Here is a 17,191-nt window from a genome sequence, read left to right on the forward strand (position 1 = left end):
ATGAAAAACAGCCCCAAACCATTATTCCTCCTCCACCAAACTTTACAGTTGGCACTATACATTTGGGCAGGTAGTATTCTTCTGAAATCCTCCAAACCCGAATTAGTCCGTCGAACTGCCAGATGGTGAAGCATGACTCATCACATCAGAGAACGCGTTTCCACTGCTCCAGAATTCAATGGGGACGAGTTTTACACCACTCCAGCCAGCGCTTGGCATTGCGCATGGAGATCTTAGGCTTGTGTGTGGCTGCTCGGCCATACAAACCCATTTACAAGCAAAAACTAAAGCAGGAAGCAGCAGTGACTCGCTCAATACAGAAGTGGTCAGAAGACGCAGATGCTAAGCAACAGCACTTTTGCTAGCACAGACTGGAATATGTTTTGCGGTTCTTCCGGTGGCATTGAAGAGTACACCACATCAGTCACTGGCTTCATCAATAAGTGCATCGATGACGTCGTCCCCACAGTGACTGTACGTACATACCCCAACCAGAAGCCATGGATTATGGGCAGCATCTGCACTGAGCTAAATGGTAGAGCTGCCTATTTCAAGGAGCGGAAGCTTGTAAAAAATCCCAATATGCCCGCTGACGAACCATCAAACAGGCAAAGCGTCAAAACAGGACGAAGATTGAATCGTACTACATCGGCTCCACTCGTCGAATGTGGCAGGGCATCAAAACTATTACAGACTACAAAGGGAAGCGCAGCCGCGAGCTGCCCAGTGACACGAGCCTACCAGACGAGCTAAATTACTTCTATGCTCGCTTCGAGGCAAGCAACACTGAAGCATGCATGAGCGCATCAGCTGTTCCAGATGACTGTGTGATCACGCTCTCTGTAGCTGATGTGAGTAAGACCTTTAAACAGGTCAACATTCACAAGGTCACAGGGCCAGATTACCAGGACGTGTACTCCGAGCATGTGCTGACCAACTGGCAAGTGTCTTCACTGACATTTTCAACCTGTCCCTGACTGAATATAATACCAACAATAATACCAACATGTTTCAAGCAGACCCCCATAGTGCCTGTGTCCAAGAACACTAAGGGTGCCTGCCTAAATGACTACCGACCCGTAGCACTCACGTCTGTAGCCATGAAGTGCTTTGAAAGGCTGATCAGGCTCACATCAAAACCATTATCCCAGAAACCCTAGACCCACTCCAATTTGCATACCTCCCCAGCAGATGATGAAATCTCTATTGCACTCCAGCACTTCCCCTTCCCACCTGGACAAAAGGAACACATATGTGAGAATGCCATTCATTGACTACAGCTCAGCATTTGACACAGTGACCACATCACTAAGCTAAGGGCGCTGGGACTAAACACTTCCCTCTGCAACTAGATCCTGGACTTCCTGACGGGCCACCCCCAGGTGGTAAGGGTACGTAACAACACATCTGCCACACTGATGCTACACCTACTGGAGAGCTCTTCGTCTACACACATTCAGCATCGTTCCTCAAACCTTAGCCCCACCCATCTCTTTAATTATTCACGTGAGGCCATGTGGTAAACACACGCTATATCAAATCAAATCCAGGTTTATTTGTCACATGATAGAGAACATGTAAATAGCACAGTGAAGTGGTTACTTGCATAGTATAAAAAACAGAATGTGTCCAGAAAATAGTTGAGCAATATTAGATGACACTTACCTGACACACTTGTCTAAATTGATTGGGTCATGTGAAGGAAACGCTATAACCACCCCCAGCCACATCTAGCTAAGTGGAAGGGTCATGTGAAGGAAATGCAATAACCACCCCCAGCCACATCTAGCTAAGTGGAAGGGTCATGTGAAGGAAATGCAATAACCACCCCCAGCCACATCTAGCTAAGTGGATGGGTCATGTGAAGGAAATGCAATAACCACCCCCAGCCACATCTAGCTAAGTGGAAGGGTCACTATTGTCTAGACAAAAAAACATGTTCATGAAATACAATAGATGACTGTAATCCCCCCGAGACACACCTGGCTAATTTGATGGGTCATGTTGTAATTCGGCTGAAGTGGAGTCTTTTGTTTAGACACGTAGCTAGCTAGCTGAACAATGAACCAAAATCTCAACTCATACTACCACCAATACAAACATTGTCATATCTGTAGTGTGAATCTGCAGGTAGCTAAAGCTAACAAACTAGGTTCAATGTTAGCTAGCTAAGGTTAGGCTATAACTAGCAATGCAAATGGACTTCTGATTCGAGTAATATTAATACACAGATCATATACGTAATGTTAGCATGTTGGCTTCCTAGCTAATTTTTCCTAAACTTATATCTGAAAATGTAGCTAGACTCTTACTCGTTCGTATACATGGATGAGCGCTTCACACAGACTGGAACCATCTAACTCTGTTCTGTTTGTAGCTACATCTTGTTTGGCCAGCGTTGTCAAGTCACTCCGGTTCACACTGACCGTGGCGTGTGCAGAAAGTAGCCCATCACTTTCTCCAACTGCTCTGCCGCCTGCTACATTCAGGGCATCAATGTTGATGAGAAAAGTAGCAACACTTTTGCAGTTCTCGATGACTAACATTATATCTTTAAAAAAACGGCGCGGTAGAAAGGACTCAACATTTAGTAAACAGCTCACGTTATATACACAGAAGCATGCTTACATGGCAGACCTATCAAAACTCATCTCCCGGCATGTCCAGCCCACTCATTATCTCAGCCAATCATGGATAGCGGGAAGGTTCCTGACTTTTTCCATGGCTAAACCTACTAGGCTCGTAATTGAACAATTTGATTTGTATTTATGTATTGAACACATATTTGTTATTAAGGCACATGAACGTTCACATGTTCCAGAAGGCCTTTCTGCCAAAAAACTGGTTTACATATTTTTATTTTTTATGTTTACATTCAAATGCCTTTTCTTCAAATGCAGTCGCAAAAACCATCAAGCGCTATGATGTAACTTGGCTCTCATGAGGACCACCACAGGAAAGGAAGACCTGTGGTAAAAAATAAAGACAAACCCTTGAATGAGTAGGTGTGTACAAACTTGACTGGTACTGTATGTCTCCAACTCTAAATGGCTCTAGTGACTCAAAGTTAAAACCATGAGCTGAACACTGATGTTTTCTACTGTTGTTGGACTGTAAAAGTCAACTCAACAAAGCAAGCATCAACTGACCCAGAAAAAGGCCAGCTAGGGTGAATGGGTACAAATCTGATGGGGTCAAAACTTTTGGTAGAGGTTGAACACTAAAGAAAAATAACAATGTCCTTAAAATGGAAATAGATGTACAAAATAAAAAGTCAAGGATTTAACCTCTACAGGATTGGTGGCTCCCCCTCAGGACAGTTGAGCTAACATATGCTAATGAAATTAGCATGAGGTTGTAAGTAACACGGATATTCCCAGGATATAGACATATCTGATATTGGCAGAAAGCTTAAATTCTTGTTAATCTAACTGCACTGTCCAATTTACAGTAGCTATCACACTGAAATAATACCATGCTATTGTTTGAGGAGAGTGCACAATTATGAACTTGAGAAGTTATTAAAAAAACAATTAGGCACATTTGGGCAGTCTTGATACAAATTTTAACATAAATGTAATGGTTCATTGGATTAGTCTAAAACTTTGCACATACACTGATGCCTTCTAGTGCCCAAAATCTAAATTGCACCTGGGCTGGAATAATACATTATGGCCTTTCTCTTGCATTTTAAAGATGGTACAAAAAAATACATGGTTTCTTCTTTGTATTATCTTCTACCAGATCTAATGTGTTATATTCTCCCACATTCCTTTTACATTTCCACAAACTTCAAAGTGTTTCCTTTCAAATGGTACCAAGACTATGCATATGCTTGCTTCAGGTCCTGAGCTACAGGCAGTTAGATTTGGGTATGTCATTTTAGGAAATCTGATGGGGTCAAAAAGTTTGGTATAGTTTGAACACTAACGATTAATAACAATGTCCTTAATATGTCAAATAGATGTATAAAATAAAAAAAAGTAAAGGATTTAAGAAATGAAATGTTTATTTTGAAGGGACAAACTGTAAAAAATGACTTTTCAGTTAAAGAGTGACAATGAGAAACAAAGCCGCTTGGTTTGCTCTGCAGTACCATTCAAGCAGAAAATATGTACAACAAAATACACATTGTAATTAAAAAAAGCCATGGTACTTTACATTAATAATTACCCATTTTGTGCCATGTCTTCATTGATAATGATGCATTTACACCAGAGAAGCTCAGGTGTCCTGTTGGTGGCAATATAAACCCTTATCAGGTGATCTCAACCAATATAAAACCCCATCAGGTGTCCTGTTGGTGGCAATATAAAACTCCATCAGGTGTCCTGTTGGTGGCAATATAAAACCCCATCAGGTGTCCTGTTGGTGGCAATATAAACCCTTATAGGGTGATCTCAACCAATATAAAACCCCATCAGGTGTCCTGTTGGTGGCAATATAAAACCCCATCAGCTGTCCTGTTGGTGGCAATATAAAACCCCATCAGGTGTCCTGTTGGTGGCAATATAAAACCCCATCAGGTGTCCTGTTGGTGGCAATATAAAACCCCATCAGGTGTCCTGTTGGTGGCAATATAAAACCCCATCAGCTGTCCTGTTGGTGGCAATATAAAACCCCATCAGGTGTCCTGTTGGTGGCAATATAAAACCCCATCAGGTGTCCTGTTGGTGGCAATATAAAACCCCATCAGGTGTCCTGTTGGTGGCAATATAAAACCCCATCAGGTGTCCTGTTGGTGGCAATATAAAACCCCATCAGGTGTCCTGTTGGTGGCAATATAAAACCCCATCAGGTGTCCTGTTGGTGGCCATATAAAACCCCATCAGGTGTCCTGTTGGTGGCCATATAAAACCCCATCCGGTGTCCTGTTGGTGGCAATATAAAACCCCATCCGGTGTCCTGTTGGTGGCAATATAAAACCCCATCAGGTGTCCTGTTGGTGGCAATATAAAACCCCATCAGGTGTCCTGTTGGTGGCAATATAAAACCCCATCAGGTGTCCTGTTGGTGGCAATATAAAACCCCATCAGGTGTCCTGTTGGTGGCAATATAAAACCCCATCAGGTGTCCTGTTGGTGGCAGGTGTCCTGTTGGTGGCAATATAAAACCCCATCAGGTGTCCTGTTGGTGGCAATATAAAACCCCATCAGGTGTCCTGTTGGTGGCAATATAAAACCCCTGTTGGTGGCATATAAAACCCCATCAGGTGTCCTGTTGGTGGCAATATAAAACCCCATCAGGTGTCCTGTTGGTGGCAATATAAAACCCCATCAGGTGTCCTGTTGGTGGCAATATAAAACCCCATCAGGTGTCCTGTTGGTGGCAATATAAAACCCCATCAGGTGTCCTGTTGGTGGCAATATAAAAGGTGTCCTGTTGGTGGCAATATAAAACCCCATCAGGTGTCCTGTTGGTGGCAATATAAAACCCCATCAGGTGTCCTGTTGGTGGCAATATAAAACCCCATCAGGTGTCCTGTTGGTGGCAATATAAAACCCCATCAGGTGTCCTGTTGGTGGCAATATAAAACCCCATCAGGTGTCCTGTTGGTGGCAATATAAAACCCCATCAGGTGTCCTGTTGGTGGCAATATAAAACCCCATCAGGTGTCCTGTTGGTGGCAATATAAAACCCCCCCATCAGGTGTCCTGTTGGTGGCAATATAAAACCCCATCAGGTGTCCTGTTGGTGGCAATATAAAACCCCATCAGGTGTCCTGTTGGTGGCAATATAAAACCCCATCAGGTGTCCTGTTGGTGGCAATATAAAACCCCATCAGGTGTCCTGTTGGTGGTGTCCTGTTGGTGGCAATATAAAACCCCATCAGGTGTCCTGTTGGTGGCAATATAAAACCCCATCAGGTGTCCTGTTGGTGGCAATATAAACCCCATCAGGTGTCCTGTTGGTGGCAATATAAAACCCCATCAGGTGTCCTGTTGGTGGCAATATAAAACCCCATCAGGTGTCCTGTTGGTGGCAATATAAAACCCCATCAGGTGTCCTGTTGGTGGCAATATAAAACCCCATCAGGTGTCCTGTTGGTGGCAATATAAAACCCCATCAGGTGTCCTGTTGGTGGCAATATAAAACCCCATCAGGTGTCCTGTTGGTGGCAATATAAAACCCCATCAGGTGTCCTGTTGGTGGTGGCAATATAAAACCCCAAGGTGTCCTGTTGGTGGCCCCATCAGGTGTCCTGTTGGTGGCAATATAAAACCCCATCAGGTGTCCTGTTGGTGGCAATATAAAACCCCATCAGGAGTCCTGTTGGTGGCAATATAAAACCCTATCAGGTATCCTGTTGGTTGCAATATAACACCCCATCAGGTGTCCTGTTGGTGGCAATATAAAACCCCATCAGGTGTCCTGTTGGAGGCAATATAAAACCCTATCAGGTGTCCTGTTGGTTGCAATATAAAACCCCATCAGGTGGATTTATAAAAGTCAGCAAATTAAGGCAGATAACAGAAGAATACATGTTCACTGTTCAACGTATAGAACAATCAGAAAACATATAGACAGTATGAATGGGAGCATCATGCATTAACTCCTACACCCATCAAACTCAACTCAGGACCTCCAAGCCAGATCCACTGCCTTTTTTCATTGTTCCCCTCTAAATCAGGGACTGATTTAGACCTGGGACACGAGGTGTGTGCAATTATCCTGTAGAACAGTAAACCAGCAGGTTCTAGAACTGGTAGGGTAAGAGTTGAATACCCCTGTCCTATAGGAGGCTCACTATAGGCTGGCTGTAGAACAGTAAACCAGCAGGTTCTGGAACTGCTAGGGTAAGAGTTGAATACCCCTGTCCTATAGGAGGCTCACTATAGGCTGGCTGTAGAACAGTAAACCAGCAGGTTCTGGAACTGGTAGGGTAAGAGTTGAATACCCCTGTCCTATAGGAGGCTCACTATAGGCTGGCTGTAGAACAGTAAACCAGCAGGTTCTGGAACTGGTAGGGTAAGAGTTGAATACCCCTGTCCTATAGGAGGCTCACTATAGGCTGGCTGTAGAACAGTAAACCAGCAGGTTCTAGAACTGGTAGGGTAAGAGTTGAATACCCCTGTCCTATAGGAGGCTCACTATAGGCTGGCTGTAGAACAGTAAACCAGCAGGTTCTGGAACTGGTAGGGTAAGAGTTGAATACCCCTGTCCTATAGGAGGCTCACTATAGGCTGGCTGTAGAACAGTAAACCAGCAGGTTCTGGAACTGGTAGGTTAAGAGTTGAATACCCCTGTCCTATAGGAGGCTCACTATAGGCTGGCTGTAGAACAGTAAACCAGCAGGTTCTGGAACTGGTAGGGTAAGAGTTGAATACCCCTGTCCTATAGGAGGCTCACTATAGGCTGGCTGTAGAACAGTAAACCAGCAGGTTCTGGAACTGGTAGGGTAAGAGTTGAATACCCCTGTCCTATAGGAGGCTCACTATAGGCTGGCTGTAGAACAGTAAACCAGCAGGTTCTGGAACTGGTAGGGTAAGAGTTGAATACCCCTTTCCTATAGGAGGCTCACTATAGGCTGGCTGTAGAACAGTGTAGGATGGGATATGTACCTCAGGCTTTTTGCATAATATAGCATTTTGTTTTTCTCCACAAAACCTTGATATTTGATCATTTCATTTACAATAGAATGTGATCTCGGTCACAACCAGACCATTTAGAGTACAATCATATGGATATTTTCTTATTAATTTTAGTTTTAGCGTCATTTTATAGTCCAAAACAATCTAACTGGTGAAAAATACTTCAAAATGCTATACAGCAATAGCATTCATAATCGGCATCTCTATAAGTCATATATTAAAGATTTCAATATTTCGAAAAAAAATTATGCAATTTGTATTTTCTTAATAAAATAATTAATTTGTCAGTGATACAGATGATATATTTTTTCTTTCAATCTACATAAATGAGTTAATATTACTGTGATTCTCTATGGTAACATTATAGGCAGAAATATCAATAGACCCATAGTACAAATGTTTGATTTAGAAAGTAGGTTACACAGTATTCAGTCCCACAGTTCAAATGGAAGCACTGTGCTCAGGGATAGAAGTTAAATTACATTTTCAGACTGGGCTAGTAGAATTTGTGCCAAAAACACAGGCACTGAGTAACAACAACATCCCTCGCTCTCTTATAGCCCAACGTCATAAATTAGATAACATCTGAAATAATTATAAAAAATGTAACCAAAATGTAATATGTAAAAATATTAAAAGGATACAGGCCCAGTCAAAAACGATTTCCTGTGTTTTATCTATATTTCCACACTAGGAGGTTGGAATAACACTGTGGAATGATGATAGTGCCCTTTAAGTGTAAGAACGGTTTGAAAAGACCAGCTGAAATGTAAGCCTCTTTTGTTGAGATTGAGTTTTGTCCTTCCATGGTCACCATGCAGTAAATAGACCAATAAGAAAGAGTTCCAAACGTCTCTGCCAATAACAGCTAATGTTCTGTTTTCCCCTCCCCACACAGACCACTCCCAGACAGCCAGAGCTAAAATCTTGCCCTTTGCTAAGAATGCATTTTGTCCTTCTTTGTGATCATTTTAATTGACAACAATCCCAGTAAGGTACTTAATTATTACCCAGAAATTATTTGATATTGAGATAAAAACAGCTGCATTGGACTGTTAAATCATTTCGCAATGGATTTAGCTTTTAAATAATCCCATTTTCCCCAAATCCCAACAATGTCTCTGAGCAGAGCAGGGATTTTACGGATAAGGGAATGCACCTCAAATGGCTCTCTGTTTCCTAATAGTGCCCCCCGGGCTCCCGTCAATTTATTTATTTATTTATTTTACCTTTATTTAACTAGGCAAGTCAGTTAAGAACAAATTCTTATTTACAATGATGGCCTAGGAACAGTGGGTTAACTGCCTGTTCAGGGGCAGCACGACCTTGTCAGCTCGGGGATTTGAACTTGCAACCTTCCGGTTACTAGTCCAATGCTCTAACCACTAGGCTACACTGCCGCCCCAATAGGGAGCCATAGGGCTCTGGTCTGAAGTAGTGCACTATATAGGGAAAAGGGTGCCATTTGGGACAAAGTCACTGATACCTAAAGTAAGATTGCATTTCCAGGTTATAAAAATCAAACTGCTGCTTGAACCTACGTTTAGCAGGCTTTTTTATCTGAAAATAAATTGAAAATCATAAAATAAAAAACAAAAAACTAATTACAAGTAAAAGTCAATCATAGATGGAGAACCAGGAAGTTATGGTTCATCAATCATCAGTTTCACAGATAAAGTGCTGACCAAGGGGCTTACGGAGGGACTGCTGTACCATAACAGAGCCTTGGGCACCATTATGGGGGCCTCTAGCTTTAGGATGAAACACAGGGGTTGACACCCCCCCCCCCCCTAACTGGGTCAACTGGGACAGAGCACAGAGACGTAATGGGAACTGGGGTTATAAGGACGTTGTGATTCTAGTGGGGGTTTGTCTGTCTCTGTGTGTGTGTGTGTGTGTCTCTCTGTGTGTGTGTGTCTCTGTGTGTGTCTCTCTCTGTGTGTGTGTCTCTCTGTGTGTGTGTCTCTCTGTGTGTGTGTCTCTCTGTGTGTGTGTGTCTCTGTGTGTGTGTGTCTCTGTGTGTGTGTCTCTGTGTGTGTGTCTCTCTGTGTGTGTGTCTCTCTGTGTGTGTGTCTCTCTGTGTGTGTGTCTCTCTGTGTGTGTGTCTCTCTGTGTGTGTGTCTCTCTGTATGTGTGTCTCTCTGTGTGTGTGTCTCTGTGTGTGTGTGTCTCTGTGTGTCTCTGTGTGTCTCTGTGTGTGTAAATGCAACACAGTGTTTCAATGGCCACAACGGTCTGCTTCCTAAAGCTAGAAAAAGTCCCTACTGACCATGTCCCCAAACAGAACAGCAACTAGCACCAGTTACCCTCTGTGTTGTGTTAGTGTGGAGGGGCAGACTTGGCTCCAGCACACGGCATCAGCGTATGGTCACAGATACATGACTCAGATTACACAATCGAGCGTTCACGTTTATGTTAGTCTCACTTTCTTTTTTCCAAATTAAATGTTCGCTGCCATTTCATACAGCAATAATTACCAACTGCTTTTGCTAAGATTTGGAAAGCAAGAACGGAATCTCATTAACAATAGATAGGGGAGCGAGAAATCACAGCTTCTTCCAACAGCAGTTTACCTACCGTCCCCCCTAATTCACTACATAGCCCAGAACACAGTTGGCAGTTCAGGTCCGGTTGATTGTCTGAACGTTGCAGGGGGTTCTGGGACAGATTCTGACAGACCAATCAGAGACTCCAGGAGACAGGCCCCAGGGTCACTGGCCTGTGATTGGCTGCTGGGGTAACTAGGTAACTGGCAGTGAAAGAAGCTGTCCATGTGTTGGTATTCCTTTAGGGAGTTGTAGAGGGAGGAAGGACCCAGACAGAAACCATCAAAGAACTCCAGGTCAGACTCTGAGGACAGGCTGGCAGCGGTGCCATCTACTGAGGAAGAGGGGTTGTTGGGGCAGTCTACTGAGGAAGAGGGGTTGTTGGGGCAGTCTACTGAGGAAGAGGGGTTGTTGGGGCAGTCTACTGAGGAAGAGGGGTTGTTGGGGCAGTCTACTGAGGAAGAGGGGGTGTTGGGGCAGTCTACTGAGGAAGAGGGGGTGTTGGGGCTGTCTACTGAGAAAGAGGGCATGTTGGGGACACTGCAGCCGCTGTGGTGGAACAGAGCGTTGCCTTGGTTAGCGTTATCATCTAACAGTTGTGTTATGGCCATGGCCCGGTTGTCTCTGTGCACCTCTAGATTGTTATTATCCTCTTGGAAGTCTGCCGTAATAAACCCTGTCAACATCCACGGCTGTTGCTGTAGACATTGCTCGGGGCAGCAGCGGTTGTCATTGACAACGCGGTTGTTTACATTGTAGTCGTTGTTGTCGTCGATGTCACTGAAGCTGAGGATGCGGCTCAGTCCGTTCTCATCCACATCATCCCGCAGAGGGCCATCCTCCCGGGAGCGCCGCCCTAACCCCACCACTAACTCCGCCCCTTCCTCTGAGGATTCACTCCCCCCAGAGGAGGCAGAGGAGTCGGTCATGTCGCTACTACAGCTGTTCTCCCTGACCGCCGCCAGCTTTGAGATGAAGTGGAAGGAGGAGCGGTTGGACAAGGGGTTGTAGTAGTGACATGGGGCGGTCTCTTCCAGGTCCTCTTCCTCTGGTCCAGACGTCTCCTCCAGTCTCTTCTCCAGCTCTAGCTTCATGATGGTGTGGATGTAGTGGGTCTGAACCCGGCTGGAGTTGAACTCTTTACGACCTTCCTGGTTACCGCAGCCATCCTTAGTGCAGCCGCAGGGAAATGACGAGTGGTCCATCTGGGGAGAGAAGAGGACGTAAAAATAAAAAAATCAGGTTCTGCTTTGTCCCTGAGGGTTCAGAATATTGTATTACAGTGGACAAATAACCACTGCTCATATTGTTATGAATATAAAGTATTTAAAACATGTGAGGTCAGTTTACTATTAACATTGAAGTTGAATAAATGTTCATATGTGAGTTTTCATTAGCAAAGTGTCTTACCTGACACTTGATACCTGCCAGGCTGCAGGCGCAGGTCTCTGGCTCACAGAAACCCTGGCAGTCACACCCACAGTCCTCCCTGGACACTCTGAGCTGTTGCAGCTGTCTCTTCTCCTCCTTCTCCACCTTCACCCCCGCAGCCTTCAGCAGGGCATGTCTCCTCTTGGAGGGGTAGGGGTGGAGGAAGGAGCCGTCGTCTAGGTTACAGCTGCTAATGTCCATCTCGTCCTCTGGGATGTCTTCGACGGTGAGGCGGTCAGCCTCCTCTGACTCCACCGTGCCTCCCTTAGTCAGCTGGGAGGGAGAGACGGGGGATCATTGTGATACACGTATACATGTTCTCAGGAAGTTATAATCAACTCCCAACTAAACAAAGTGTTAAACACCAACTCATTTGAAAGAATCAGACTTGCTATTAAAACCTTTTCACAATCAGACATCACTGCATTAGCTAACCCAGACATGGGGAACTGTGTGTCTCATCTCCCTATACTCAGTCAAGGCCTCAATGCATACATCTCCCAGGTCTGACCTTCTGTTTGAGAGCATCCAGTTTCTCCTCTCGGAGGCGGTCGAGGAGTTTCTCCCGACGGAGGGTGTGTTGCTCCACAGCGTACTCATCCAGGGTGTACCTGCGGAGGGCGCTGTGGCGCTGCATCATGCCCAGGGAACAGCCCCCCCTACTGGGCACGCTGCTGAAGCCCTGGCACCGCGGGAACAGGAACACTGTCAGCATGTCAAAGGTCACATTGCCCCGCCCACCCTGCTCACACTTAGCCTTCTTCAGGATGGACTTGGCTGGAGAGAGAGGAAGAGAAAGAGAAGAAAAGAGAGCGGGAGAGAGAGAGAGGGAGAGACTGGTATTATCACACTGGTCATTCCTCAAGAGCTTTGAAGAACAAGAGACATTCACAGTGTTAACTAACCTCCAGACAAGCTTTAATGCCATACAACTCTCCTTCTGTGGCCTCCAACTGCTCTTAAATGCTACTAAAACTAAATGCATGCTCTTCAACCGACTGCTGTCCGTACCCACCCACCCGACCAGCATCACAACTCTGGACGGTTCTGACTTAGAATATGTGGACAACTATAAATACATGGGTGTCTGGTTAGACTGTAAACTCTCCTTCCAGACTCACATTAAACATCTCCAATCCAAAAATAAATCTAGAATCGGCTTTCTATTTTGCAACAAAGCATCCTTCACTCATGCTGCCAAACATACCATCCTACCGATCCTTGACTTCGGCGATGTCATTTACAAAATAGCCTCCAACACTCTACTCAACAAATTGGATGCAGTCTATCACAGTGCCATCCGTTTTGTCACCAAAGCCCCATATACCACCCACCACTGCGACCTGTACCCTCTCGTTGGCTGGCCCTCGCTTCATATCCGTCGCCAGACCCACTGGCTCCAGGTTCTATAAGTCTCTGCTAGGTAAAGCCCCGCCTTATCTCAGCTCACTGGTCACCATAACAACACCCACCCGTAGCATGCGCTCCAGCAGGTATATTTCACTGGTCATCCCCAAAGCCAACACCTCCTTTGGGCGCCTTTCCTTCCAGTTCTCTGCTGCCAATGACTGGAACGAATTGCAAAAATCACTGAAGCTGGAGACTCATATCTCCATCATTAGCTGTCAGAGCAGCTCACATATCACTGCACCTGTACATAGCCAATCTGTAAATAGCCCACCCAATCTACCTACCTCATCCCCATACTGTATTTTTTTTTTTTGCTCCTTTTCACCCCAGCATCTCTACTTGCACATTCATCTTCTGCACATCTATCACTCCAGTGTTTAATTGCTAAATTGTAATTATTCCGCCACTACGGCCTATTTATTGCCTTACCTCCCTAATCTTACCTCATTTGCACACAATGTATATAGATTTTTCTATTGTTATTGACTGTATGTTTGTTTATTCCATATGTATCTCTGTGTTGTTGTTTTTTGTCTCACTGCTTTGCTTTATCTTGGCCAGGGCGTAGTTAAATAAAGGTGAAAAAAACAAACAGGAACTGCAGTTCAAGTCACAAAGCAACTGCACTCCCCTCTATTGCCACTAGATGGAACCATGCATCAGATAACATGGAGGAGAGGCTGGTGAAACATCAGGACTGTTGAACGGAGTGACACAACAGAAGTAATGTTTTGAAAAGGAAATAGGTTGGAATTAGGAGGAGAGAGTGAGGGAGGGAGCGGAGGAAGGGAGACAGGATTAGTAGACGGTCCAACCATATGTTTCTATACATACAGTAGACAGTCCAACCATATGTTTCTATACAGACAGACAGTAGACAGTCCAACCATATGTTTCTAAACAGACAGAAGACAGTCCAACCATATGTTTCTATACAGACAGACAGTAGACGGTCCAACCATATGTTTCTATACAGACAGACAGTAGACAGTCCAACCATATGTTTCTATACATACAGACAGACAGTCCAACCATATGTTTCTAAACAGACAGAAGACAGTCCAACCATATGTTTCTATACAGACAGACAGACAGTCCAACCATATGTTTCTATACAGACAGACAGACAGTCCAACCATATGTTTCTATACAGACAGACAGACAGTCCAACCATATGTTTCTAAACAGACAGACAGACAGTCCAACCATATGTTTCTAAACAGACAGAAGACAGTCCAACCATATGTTTCTAAAGAGACAGTAGACAGTCCAACCATATGTTTCTAAAGAGACAGTACAGTCCAACCATGTTTCTAAAGAGACAGTACAGTCCAACCATATGTTTCTAAAGAGACAGTAGACAGTCCAACCATATGTTTCTAAAGAGACAGTAGACAGTCCAACCATGTTTCTAAAGAGACAGTACAGTCCAACCATATGTTTCTAAAGAGACAGTAGACAGTCCAACCATATGTTTCTATACAGACAGACAGTAGACAGTCCAACCATATGTTTCTAAACAGACAGACAGTAGACAGTCCAACCATGTTTCTAAAGAGACAGTAGACAGTCCAACCATGTTTCTAAAGAGACAGTACAGTCCAACCATGTTTCTAAAGAGACAGTACAGTCCAACCATATGTTTCTAAAGAGACAGTAGACAGTCCAACCATATGTTTCTAAAGAGACAGTAGACAGTCCAACCATATGTTTCAAATCAAATCAAATTTATTTGTCACATACACATGGTTAGCAGATGTTAATGCGAGTGTAGCGAAATGCTTGTGCTTCTAGTTCCGACAATGCAGTAATAACCAACAAGTAATCTAACTAACAATTTCAAAACTACTGTCTTATACAGTGTAAGGGGATAAAGAATATGTACATAAAGATATATGAATGAGTGATGGTACAGAGCAGCATAGGCAAGATACAGTAGATGATATCGAGTACAGTATATACATATGAGATGAGTATGTAAACCAAGTGGCATAGTTAAAGTGGCTAGTGATACATGTATTACATAAGGATGCAGTCGATGATATAGAGTACAGTATATACGTATGCATATGAGATGAACAATGTAGGTTATGTAACATTATATTAGGTAGCATTGTTTAAAGTGGCTAGTGATATATTTTACATCATTTCCCATCAATTTTCCATTATTAAAGTGGCTGGAGTTGAGTCAGTGTGTTGGCAGCAGCCACTCAATGTTAGTGGTGGCTGTTTAACAGTCTGATGGCCTTGAGATAGAAGCTGTTTTTCAGTCTCTCGGTCCCAACTTTGATGCACCTGTACTGACCTCGCCTTCTGGATGATAGCGGGGTGAACAGGCAGTGGCTCGGGTGGTTGTTGTCCTTGATGATCTTTATGGCCTTCCTGTAACATCGGGTGGTGTAGGTGTCCTGGAGGGCAGGTAGTTTGCCCCCGGTGATGCGTTGTGCAGACCTCACTACCCTCTGGAGAGCCTTACGGTTGAGGGCGGTGCAGTTGCCATACCAGGCGGTGATGCAGCCCGCCAGGATGCTCTCGATTGTGCATCTGTAGAAGTTTGTGAGTGCTTTTGGTGACAAGCCGAATTTCTTCAGCCTCCTGAGGTTGAAGAGGCGCTGCTGCGCCTTCTTTACGATGCTGTCTGTGTGAGTGGACCAATTCAGTTTGTCTGTGATGTGTATGCCGAGGAACTTCAAACTTGCTACCCTTTCCACTACTGTTCCATCGATGTGGATAGCGGGGTGTTCCCTCTGCTGTTTCCTGAAGTCCACAATCATCTCCTTAGTTTTGTTGACGTTGAGTGTGAGGTTATTTTCCTGACACCACACTCCGAGGGCCCTCACCTCCTCCCTGTAGGCCGTCTCGTCGTTGTTGGTAATCAAGCCTACCACTGTTGTGTCGTCCGCAAACTTGATGATTGAGTTGGAGGCGTGCGTGGCCACGCAGTCGTGGGTGAACAGGGAGTACAGGAGAGGGCTCAGAATGCCTACTATGGTGTTGAATGCCGAGCTGTAGTCGACAGTCCAACCATATGATTCTATACAGACGGTAGACAGTCCAACCATACGTTTCTAAACAGACAGACAATAGACAGTCCAACCATATGTTTCTAAACAGACAGACAGTAGACAGTCCAACCATATGTTTCTAAACAGACAGACAGTAGACAGTCCAACCATATGTTTCTAAACAGACAGTAGACAGTCCAACCATATGTTTCTAAACAGACAGTAGACAGTCCAACCATATGTTTCTAAACAGACAGTAGACAGTCCAACCATATGTTTCTAAAGAGACAGTAGACAGTCCAACCATATGTTTCTAAACAGACAGTAGACAGTCCAACCATATGTTTCTAAAGAGACAGTAGACAGTCCAACCATATGTTTCTAAAGAGACAGTAGACAGTCCAACCATATGTTTCTAAACAGACAGACAGTAGACAGTCCAACCATATGTTTCTAAAGAGACAGTAGACAGTCCAACCATATGTTTCTAAACAGACAGTAGACAGTCCAACCATATGTTTCTAAACAGACAGACAGTAGACAGTCCAACCATATGTTTCTATACATACAGACAGTAGACAGTCCAACCATATGTTTCTATACAGACAGTAGACAGTCCAACCATATGTTTCTAAACAGACAGTAGACAGTCCAACCATATGTTTCTAAACAGACAGTAGACAGTCCAACCATATGTTTCTAAACAGACAGACAGTAGACAGTCCAACCATATGTTTCTAAACAGACAGACAGTAGACAGTCCAACCATATGTTTCTAAACAGACAGACAGTAGACAGTCCAACCATATGTTTCTAAACAGACAGACAGTAGACAGTCCAACCATATGTTTCTAAACAGACAGTAGACAGTCCAACCATATGTTTCTAAAGAGACAGTAGACAGTCCAACCATATGTTTCTAAACAGACAGACAGTAGACAGTCCAACCATATGATTCTAAACAGACAGTAGACAGTCCAACCATATGATTCTAAACAGACAGTAGACAGTCCAACCTATGTTTCCCACAGGGATGTTTTTTCTCTATATTTAAGACATAAGTTCCTTACACCACCGAACATAAGTTCTTGGGGTGGCAGGTAGCCTAATGGTTAAAGCGTTGGACTGGTAACCGAAAGGTTGCAAGATCGAATCCCTGAGCTGACAAGGTAAAAATCTATCGTTCTGCCCATTAACGAGGGCGTCA

The 17,191-nt window shown here is 44.1% G+C and overlaps 1 protein-coding gene and 2 long non-coding RNA genes across 3 annotated transcripts in view; 1 reads left to right on the forward strand and 2 right to left on the reverse strand.

Moving 5' to 3' along the window:
* Window positions 1–3,991: 3,991 nt before the first annotated feature.
* Window positions 3,992–5,081, reverse strand: LOC112237035. Its single transcript, XR_006079005.1, has 2 exons — window positions 4,417–5,081; window positions 3,992–4,386 (listed from the first exon to the last, which is right to left on the reverse strand). It is a non-coding gene; the product is annotated as an uncharacterized LOC112237035 (long non-coding RNA).
* Window positions 5,082–5,663: 582 nt separating this feature from the next.
* LOC121839579 lies at window positions 5,664–6,291 on the forward strand. The gene is made up of 3 exons (XR_006079006.1): window positions 5,664–5,785; window positions 5,834–5,867; window positions 6,198–6,291. It is a non-coding gene; the product is annotated as an uncharacterized LOC121839579 (long non-coding RNA).
* Window positions 6,292–9,719: 3,428 nt separating this feature from the next.
* The window catches only part of LOC112237036 (cysteine/serine-rich nuclear protein 2), a 59,227-nt gene continuing 51,755 nt past the window's right edge, over window positions 9,720–17,191 (reverse strand). Inside the window, exons 3-5 of the mRNA XM_042298654.1 lie at window positions 12,081–12,346; window positions 11,549–11,842; window positions 9,720–11,343 (exon numbers count right to left, since the gene is read on the reverse strand). Of these exons, the coding sequence (XP_042154588.1) occupies window positions 10,186–11,343; window positions 11,549–11,842; window positions 12,081–12,346 (1,718 nt within the window). The 3' untranslated portion in view covers window positions 9,720–10,185. The remainder of the gene's footprint in view (window positions 11,344–11,548; window positions 11,843–12,080; window positions 12,347–17,191) is intronic.

Source organism: Oncorhynchus tshawytscha, linkage group LG16 (genome assembly GCF_018296145.1).
Source record: "Oncorhynchus tshawytscha isolate Ot180627B linkage group LG16, Otsh_v2.0, whole genome shotgun sequence".
In the NCBI taxonomy this organism is placed as follows: Eukaryota; Metazoa; Chordata; class Actinopteri; order Salmoniformes; family Salmonidae; genus Oncorhynchus; species Oncorhynchus tshawytscha.